Source organism: Bactrocera tryoni, unplaced genomic scaffold (genome assembly GCF_016617805.1).
Source record: "Bactrocera tryoni isolate S06 unplaced genomic scaffold, CSIRO_BtryS06_freeze2 scaffold_11, whole genome shotgun sequence".
Taxonomy (NCBI): Eukaryota; Metazoa; Arthropoda; class Insecta; order Diptera; family Tephritidae; genus Bactrocera; species Bactrocera tryoni.
The window spans coordinates 19,740,883-19,751,247 of NW_024395824.1; the positions used below are offsets into that span (position 1 = coordinate 19,740,883).

At 35.5% G+C, this 10,365-nt stretch overlaps 1 protein-coding gene across 1 annotated transcript; it reads right to left on the reverse strand.

The window, feature by feature from the left end:
• Positions 1–924: 924 nt before the first annotated feature.
• Positions 925–9,604, reverse strand: LOC120779902 (protein BCL9 homolog). Its single transcript, XM_040112250.1, has 6 exons — positions 8,976–9,604; positions 5,529–5,897; positions 5,237–5,470; positions 2,989–5,142; positions 2,727–2,929; positions 925–2,666 (listed from the first exon to the last, which is right to left on the reverse strand). Exons 1-6 carry the CDS (start codon positions 9,508–9,510, stop codon positions 1,077–1,079), a joined length of 5,085 nt encoding a protein of 1,694 aa, XP_039968184.1. The 5' UTR covers positions 9,511–9,604; the 3' UTR covers positions 925–1,076.
• Between the last annotated feature and the right edge of the window lie 761 nt (positions 9,605–10,365).

Sequence of the window (10,365 nt, forward strand, 5' to 3'; positions counted from 1 at the left end):
GACTAGATGAATTTGGAGACTGTGTTGCAATGGGTACCGACGCCGAACGCTGTGTAGGATGATATAGTGGAGGTGGGTCTTGTGTTGAACGAATGCTTTGACAGCTACTTGTTCTTAACTTTGTGAACATGTTCCGCTTATATAATATTTGGTCGCATGCTTGCAGAATTTGAACGACAAAATGATGTTGGCATACATCCGACATCGTTTTGTGCCACACCCTTGTTTCAATTTGGACAATCTTCATCTCCATCAGTGCCATACCTACCTTAGCCATTTACTGAGAACCCAAACTATTGATCCCATTCGTTTGACAGTATTGGTGTTTCAAATTGCTTTCTGCAATAAAATTATTAATAATTTCAGGTGAATTCGGCATAAGTGCATTAGACCCAGTGATTTTACACACACACTATTATTGCCTCCAGTGTGACAACTGAGCATATTGCCGACACTAACACTAGGAGGAACGATACTGACGATGCTGTTAAGTCCACATTGCGTATTCGATTGATTATTCATGCGCATTGCTTTATTTGTCAAATTATTTATATCGTTGATACCTGTTACTACCGAACTTAGCCCTTTCTTAATTGCTGCGCGTTATGTTCACTTAAAATTCAACCACAACTATTTAATTTAGCAGATTATCTGTTTATAAAAATGTTTCGAAGTTATATGGAATAAAGAAAGTAAAACTGTAAATACCGTAATGTTATTTTTCTGCATATATGCTTGTCCGACTTCACATTGAAGCTTTATATATTTTATATTATGTGTTAGCCTTACGCCCACTTTGTTGCAAGTTTTTCAAAGCAAAATATGTTTCAATTTAGTAACGGCATTTTTTAATGGTGTTTTTTTAACACCACAAAAATCGATATATGTACCTACTTAAACATAGACTAAAGAAACCCAAAAATATTCAGTTGTTGCCTACAAGGGCGATAATTTAAATGGTAAAAGAACGGATACATATATCTGCATATGTACGAAAGAGCGTTGACTTTAACGAGACGAATCGAGCAAGATTTATTACAAATGGATAACTTAGCTTGTACTTATAATTTTAGAATTTACTTATTTACAAAATAAGAAGGATTAGCCGATACATTGCTTCCAATATTAGTATTGCCAGTATTTTGTTGACTTCTCGTGGATGTCGCATACAATTGCTGCTGAAAACTATGGTACTGCTGCGCATACTTAAGATCATTCGAAGCTGGACCAACAAATGGTTTGTACCCAACGTTGCCTACGTCAACTGGACCATTTCCCCCATTGGCAGCGCATCCAACAGGAGGCGTACTGTTGCCCACTTGAATTGCATTCGAGAGCATGTTACTATTATTACCAATCATAATTGGTCCATTTGCTGGAGACTGCATGGATGAATTATGTTCATTCGGCAGTAAATTAGCATTTGCAGAAATTTGTCCATTATTGCTTATATTTGAAATATTCATATTTTGACATATGATGTTTGCACTCATTGTTTTTCCTGATTTTTGTTGACTGTTTCCACCTGGATACATTGGACCTTGTCCTGAAACTCCGCTAACCCCCGGTGTAGACCCTTGTACCGGTACATTACCATTAGCATTATTTCCACAGAACATAGAATTGTCTACGCATTCCATAGGATCTTGTGGGCCATTTGGAAAATGTCCAGGCATTATGGCAACACCTGGTGCTTGCATGCGGGGAGCAGGTATAATTTGACTTCCTGAATGCCCCATATGTTGTCTGATAGGTCGCATGCCACGTATCATTGAAGAATGAGGGCTCATGTTCATTTCATGACTTGACATAATATTTCCCCCAGACATGTCTTCTTGTTCCATGCAATTTCCAAAAAAGTTCATACTCGTATTTCCCGCACCTGCTGGTCCATTGTTGCAATTATTTATTTTACCTTGTTCGGATGATGCACCCGCATTTCCTTGACCAATGTGACCATTATCCATCATATTACCAGCACCGGCCATTTGTGGGTTTGCGTAACGCAAGAATTCCAGACTCGGTGGAACACGTATATTACTATTATTATTGTTTTGAGCGCGTATTGGCATATACTGTATGGTATTCGGCGTACTGGCCTTAACTTGTATATTGGATGAAACATTAAAATTACTAAAATTCATGGGCATACGACTCATCATTCGATGATTGGGTATTACTCCATGCAATCCACTTGGTGCGTCTCGTCCTATTCCACCGTTGGCTGGATTAAAACTTCCGCACATTTTTGGATTAAGTAAACGTTGTCCCATAGAACCCAGCATAGAATTAATATGACAGTTATTAGACATAAACGGTACGGGACCACTTATATGAGGGGACATTCCCATATTACCGGATGAGCCAGCATTACAGTGATCTAATCCCGTATCAATTGAAGCCATCATGGTTTCTAAATTTTGGTTTATATTATTCGGAACGTTTACATCATTCACTGCAATGACGCCCATATTTCCGACCCCTCCGCCATTTCCCGCATTAAGTGACACGCAACTTGTAAGCTGCTGAGACATCTGAGCTAATGACGATATTGGATCAAAAGAATGATTTAATTTACTCTGTGTCGGCCGGTTACTATTAGGATTTAAAGGGAGGTTGTCAGTGCGACGACTGAACTGTGAAGGAACTGGAGCTGAATTTTGGCGCTAAAATACAAGGTAATCAATTAAAATAAATAATTTGGCACGGTTGTTAATTGATTATACTTCAATTTGGCCCGGTCCTTTATAGCTGTTGACACCACTATTAGAGCTTGTCGCGGTGGGCATAGGTTGCGGAAAGTTTAAGCCTGGGCTGGCTGAAAGGAAACGACCGTCGATATTTCCAGCATCAGCAATATTACCATTATTTGATCCTATCAAAGGAGTCCGTGACCTTTGTGGACTAGGACGCGCACTTTTTAAATCGCCTGTTAAAACGTATAAAAATATAAGCTATTTATATTTATTCAAAGTTGTTTATATATACCTGCTTGTACATTTGTATGAAACGAATCCAGATCTTTAGGTGACAAGTGTGATAATGGAGTACTGGGATTACTATTGAATTGGTTCATTTGATTATTGCGATTTCTATTCACAATTGTATTTGTAGTACTGTTATTAGTGCCACTGCTTGTTGGCGAACCTTCAGATGGGAAATTATTCTTACTTTGACCGTTTGAATTTGAAATTGCTGTACTGACTGTTGAAGTTGTTGCCGTTACTGCCAGTGTTGTTGGCATAGTAGGCGCATGCACGTCCATATTTGGTGAGTTTGCCGTTATTCCTAATGCCCCTGTTGTTCGAGGTGACGGTAACGATAAATTTGACGTCGGGTTATTAGGACTAGCTGGATTTGGAGACTGTGTTGCAATGGGTACCGACGCCGAACGCTGTGTAGGATGATATGGTGGGGGTGGGCCTTGTGTTGAACGAATGCTTTGACAGCTGCTTGCAGTTACAGTTTGTGCACCTGATCCGCTTATATTTGGTCGCATGCTTGCAGAATTTGAACGACAAAGTGATGTTGGCATACATCCGACATCGTTTTGTCCCTGACCCTTGTTACCTTTAATACGTTCCTCAAAAAATTGATGTTGTAATTTGGACCACTCCATCTGTGCCATACCTGCCTGAGCCATTTCCTGAGAACCCAATCCAATTGGCCCAATTATTTTGACAGAATTGCTATTTAAATTGCCTTCTCCAATAAAATTATTTATAATTTCAGGTGAATTCGGCATAAGTCCACCAGCACCAGTGATGTTACTATTTACCACGCAATTTCCCGTATTATTTCCTCCGGTGTGACAAGGTAATGAACTTCTGGTCATATTGCTTACACTAACACTAGGAGGGACGATACCAACAATTCCATTACGTCCACATTGCATACTCGATTGATTGTTCATGTGCATTGATTTATTCGTCAAATTATTTATCTCATGGGTACTGAGAATGTCTGGTGGAGGAATGTTCCCATCACCTAATGCTGCTGGCATATTTTCGGGATTGCATATATTGTGATTGTTTGCGTTCATTACATTTGACGGCATATGTCGAACGTTAGGATTGAGTTGGTTAGTTATTTGTGGTCCAATACCAACTGTATTAGGTAAATTGAGCATTAGGCCGGGAATATTAGCTGGTACACCATCTGAGTTCAATTTTCCCAGTTGACCTGCTCCTTGAAGAGGGTTAGACAAAAATTTATCTATTTGCTTTAGTTTGGCTAATTGTTCTTCGCGATGCTGACGTTGTTGTGGTGTTAAATTTTCATCGGGTACTTTAATTCCTTGCAGTGAAGGCGTACTATTATCGTTATTCACATTCACTCCTTCGGTGGCAGCAAGGGATTTACTAACAGCATGAGGACCGCCATCTACGACTCCATCGACGCCATTTGTCATTTTTAAAGCTGTATGACCGTCGTTAGCTGATCCTTCCATATTATTTCTCCCCTGCTCCCAACACATTATTTCGTTTTCATTACTATTTAAATTTTCCGAGACTTCATTAAAATTAGGAATATTGGACTGTCGAAGAGATAGTTTGCTTTCCAAATTGCCAGCCATAGCCGAAAAATTTATTTTATTGACATTGGATTTTTGAGTCAGTTTTGGTAGTGCATTGCATCCTCCAACCCATTGTTGACCGGAACCTACTGTTATGTTGCACAAATTTTGGCGCTGCAATTTAGACATTTTCAAAGGATTTTTTATAAAGAAGTCTTCAAGAAAATCCTTTGTTGCTGGTTGTGTGCAATGGTATGCTATTATTGTTGGAAACTGACCACTCAAAACAGATTCAGCACCCTTATTTGCCAACTGGGTTGAAAACACAAATATATGATTTTGTTGCTGCATATACTCCATACAGTTTGAAATTGTTCCACTATTAATATGGTTACTATTTATTACATTTCCTGACGAATGATGTGACCCGCCAACGCAAGAGTCTGTCGATGTGTTAACAAGGGAGGTCGTAGTATCAGATACAGAAAGTGAATTTTCTGCACATCCGCTAGATCCATTATTCATAGAACCCAATATAGAAACTATTTTTTCGTGGTTATTAGAATTCGTGCTGTTATTGTTACAATTAGTAACCGTCTTCGTGTTGGCTACATCTTCTTGTTTTACTAAACATGTCAAAAAACACAATGCAAGAGTTCAGGAAGAAAATAAAAATATATATGCGAATCGATATGATAAATCTTTACGGAAGTATATTACCTGGTGTGCAGGATCTGACATCCACTGTGTTACTACCCGACAAGTTGGCAATCGAACCAAAACCAGCCGGAGATATGTCTGGTGAAACAATTCCCTCTTCTTTCTTTACGTTCATTAAATTATTCATACCAATTGTTTCTTCTTTTGCAGAAGACAATATTGCCGTTGTTGTGCACAAAACATTTTTCGTTGAAGATCCCGTGAGAACATTTTTTTCCACAGAAGACTTTACACCTAAAATTATTAACATTACTAATAATAAGAAACGAATTGTTATAATATAATTACGCACCATCATCTTCTTTCACAGTAGCTAAATTATTCATTTTTGACTTCTTTTTGTTATCACATTTCTCTGGTTTGTTAAGATCCTGAAGAATATCTGCATTACTTTCTTTAGCTTGTGACAGATTTGATGAAATGTTACTACTACTATTCGAATGATCACTACCATTGTTTGGTGAGGAAGCATTCACTGTGTTAGGACACGACTTAATGGTACTATTGGAATTTTGACGCACAATTGATGTAGATGTGGTAGTGGATGTCGTGGGACAATCTCTATCGCGCTTAACAGCAGTATCTATTGCATTAGTACTAGCCCCATTTAAGTTGTTGTTATTATGCGTTTCGTCTAACATATTCTTACTATTAACGCTGTCTGCAAATAGAAAATTAAAATGCACTCTAAAATTTGATAGGAAAAAAATATTTATTTTTCGTATTACACGCGATCTACGAAGGCCTTAAGCAAAGGCTATCCTCTATTGCAGATAAAACCCAATACAAAAAAATACCAATTAGAAGATATTAAGGGGTGTTGTGGAATCTGATAGTTGTCGGATCAAAAAAAGCAGTAGGTGTCATGAATTCAGACATTATTGGTTTGATATTCGAAACAAAATTTGTACCGGTTTTGGGTGTCACGGAAACCAATTTTATTGGTTTTGCTGTCAGAAACAAAGCAAAAAGATATTCGCACACAGATTTGAAATGTAAGTTTCCTAACTTCATGTTATTTTATTGTTACGAATTAATTTATCTTTATTTCCATAGGAGAAAACATAAGAATAAAACACGAAATGTCTTAATTATTGAGGGAAAGAAATAATGTGTATATTTAAAAATCATCTGAAAATTTTTTGGATACGAATTATTTGATATTCTGCCTTTGGAAAGCAATTGTCCAATGCATCTCGCATGTGCATTTGTCGGACGGCGGGCAGTATCGCAATTTCTATCGGAAACAAAAAATTCAAAGAGATTTATATTTGTTAATAACTTTGTTGAAGTTAAACTAGGAAAATTTCAAAAAATAAATGTAAGATTCTAAAAAATTTTAAAATTTGAAGAAACAAGTGGTTTTTGACCAAAAAAATTTTACATACATATATATGTATGTTCAAACTTAACTTTTCTTAGCTTTTTTTGTTTAAATAGAAGATAATTTAATGCCAAAGATAATAAACTTTGCCCCAATTCCATAAGTTAAGTTTTTTCTATCCTGTCTGCCAATTAAAAAAAATCGTAAGAATGAAAACCGAGAAATCGCGCGTCAAAGTTTTCGCTTTCTGCCCAAGCGCTCATATATGTATATACATACATATCTACCAGTGCTCGGTCACTATTTCCCTTCTAGCTTCGACAATATTTCAAATTCCCATCCATAACATGGGGGGCATATTCTTAGATAATTTTTATAGAGATTTAAGCAAAAAAAAAATTCCTCCCTTAAAGAAGATTTATAAAACGTATTAAACGTAACTTAACACCCAAATGCGTCTATATTCATTCCATAAATATTATCTCTTTCTTTAATTCTGAACTCATTAAAAACTTTTATCGGATTGCTTCCAAAGAATTCATTTGCAAGTTTTGTCACACATTAGTAAACAGCTGATTCGAATATTGGTTTTGTGTATGTTCGAAAAGACGAAAATCCAATCAGATTCTGTGACACCATTGAAAATCAGAATTGGTTTGCAAATCTGACAGCTAAGCAATTCTGTCTTGGATTCCACAATACCCCTGACTGTTGTTGCAGAGGTAGAAAACATTCCTGAAGTAATTTCGAAGAATAGTGGCGAGTTGACAATCTGTAGGTAGACGCTTTTAAACGAATTTTTTGAAATCTTACACTAAAGCGCGCCCTAAAAATCAAACTTGGAATCTTATTTACTTACTATATATTATTAACTAACTTCTAGAAGTTTATTTCCTAATACAATGCTGCGCCATGCTTCTGTTAGTAAATTTGCTAATTCTTTTCTTAACATTTTTTCAGGTTAGTTTCTTCTTTTCTCGGAACGTTGCTTTCTAACCAGAAAAAAAGTAAAACATATTCTACCCTTCTGAAAAATATATAAGAGACATAAGATGATGTTCAACGCTAAACCACATTATAGTTAAGAATACTGGTTCACCTAATTTAATTAGAATATTACAAATTTCGAGTAACATAAGCAGTTTAAGATTAGCTCAAAAGTCAGTCGGAAATCAATATACAATATATCTATACAAGTATTTAAAGGAAGGTCAGAGGGATTGCATTAACTTTTGGCATTACAAAAGTACTTGTATACTCGTGTATTTCCAAGAAACTTTATAAAGATATGTAAGTCGCTCTGACTCTGAGATATTCAACATAAAGTGTGCTAGAATAACGAAAACCATTAATTAATTAACCAGATCTTTTAGTGTTAAAAATGTTTGAAAGTTTTTCAAGAACATCCCTTGCATTTTTTATTTAAAACCAAGATAATAGGACACCCTAGCTCTACTTTCTTCTAAAACACGTCGGAATAATTGCTGCCATTGCGGTTAGTTTTAATATTTCCTCGTGAAAATTGTATACAAAGTTCTTCGAATGTTATGCTTATGCATCATTGGTTTTAATTAAAATACTTTACATGTGTCATAAAAGCATTAACCATGGGTGTTGTTCGACTACAGAATACCAAATTTTACTTTTCGCATGAATATCGTCCACCTATCGCAAGCAATTGAGTCTGTAGTCATTTTGTGTCTATTATCGAATCCTACCAACTAGTATTATAGTAAGTACAAATGTTAATGCGAATTTTGGAGTTGTAATGTTGTAAAAATCCCTCGATCTAATCTCACCAATTCAGTTGCGACATTGTTTTGACATATCGGATCTTAAAGTTTGCTCTTTTCTCTGCAAGAAGCTGCTCATTTGTCGAAATTGCCTAGATCGGACCACGACAGCACATAGCTGCCACACAAACTGTACGATCAAAACCCTATATATGGAAAACTTTTTTATATAAAGATACCTGCAGGAAATTCGGCTTGGATTAGTATACTGAACGATCCAAATAAAGTTTTTTTTAAATGTAATCTTCCCTTTCCCAAGGCAACGGTACAATATTCAAAGGAATTGTTTAGATAGAAAAATACTATATAAGGAGTAAACATATGTTTTTAATTATCTTGATTCTATTTGGGGAATCACTGAGATGCAAATAAAGCCAACGCAGCTCGAAAAAGAATTGTGGGAGTCTAATGCGTTTCCGCAAAAATTTATATAAGAAGTATCGTAAAGAAACCAGTGGTCTATAATGTTAAATTGTGGTCAAAACGACATATTTGGGAATTCTTACTCGTTCAGCGCTAGGGTGATATAAAATTACAAAATACTAAAAAAGATGTAGCTTTTGAAATGCAAACACTTAACGATTAATGTACATAATGAAGTTTACTTCAAAATGAAACTTACCATTAAGCGGCGACAGTGTAGAAAAAGGTTCACATTTAATATTTTTAATACTGTTAGTGGGTGATGATGCATTGCTGGCAAGTAGCACTCCTCCTGTAGTAGTAGTTGGAGGTGTCTGCTGATTGTTATTGCTCGATGATGATAGCATATTCTCGAAACGGTTATTTAAAACAATATCTCTTTGTTGAATCTGTTGCTTATTATGGTGATATGTATCATTTAAAAATGGAAGTAAAGGACTATCAATTGGTGATCTTGTTCCGGATGATGTTGGAGACTTTAATAAACTTTTTGTCTTTAAATCACCGGCGTAACTAGTAACGGTTGCTTCAGATAACGGCGATAGTCTTGAGGAATCCTTAAATCCTAAAGCATTGAATGGCGAAGAGGATTTGGAAGAAATATGTGCCGTAATGGACTCAATTTTTACTGTACTAGAAGATGTCTCAACAGATGGTGATATTATCTCAAACGACTCTAACGTTTTGGCTTCATTAGTATTTAGTTTGATTGCTGTCTTTGATGGTGTGTTCATAGCTGAAATTTTTGATTATTTTTTGCTGGCATTCAGTTTTTTTAGTTACGTAGAGCCTTGCAGACACACTACCATAAACTACAAAAGTAAATAGAGGTACTTAATTTTTAGATTTAAATGAATATTTGTTAGTATACACTAACATTTCACTAAATTGTTTCCAAACACCCATATATCTACCTATATATATATATAACTACACTTTTTCACATTTATTCTAACAAATGAGTTCAATATAGATACTATATCTACAAATATATAAAGTAAAACCACTTTTCGTTGTAATAACTTAAGAACGGGCTCACCTATCCAAACTAAATACTTAGGCTTTGTCCGGAATTTTTTGTAACAATTGATTTCAATAAATATTAATGGGGATTTTTGTGTCAAATTAATTTTTTTTAAATGGGAATTGTGCTGCCAATTGTTATGTTCTTATGTCATTCATGAGGTCATTTCATTTCGGACGTACTTCGATTAAAGCAAACTGTCAGCGATAATTATTGCTTTGTGTTTATATTTGTAAACATATTGTTGCGTGCGTTCATACAACCGGTGAGTCTTAAAATGTTCAAAATTATACTATGTGTATGTGTGCGTGTACTTTTCTAAGTTTTTTCATATAGTTTAAGGCTTTATTTCAATTAAATTGTCAATGGAACAGTTGAATTGAAATACATGTATGCATGTTTGTTTCTTTATTTGAAAAAGTATATTGAGTGCGTACAGGTGTTTTATTTTTTTGTAATAGATGCAATTTGTTTTTAATGTTATTTATTCTTTTTAATATGAATGAAAATTGCCACGAGCTAGACGAGCAAATATAGATCGGGGAACGCGTAATGCAAATGGAGT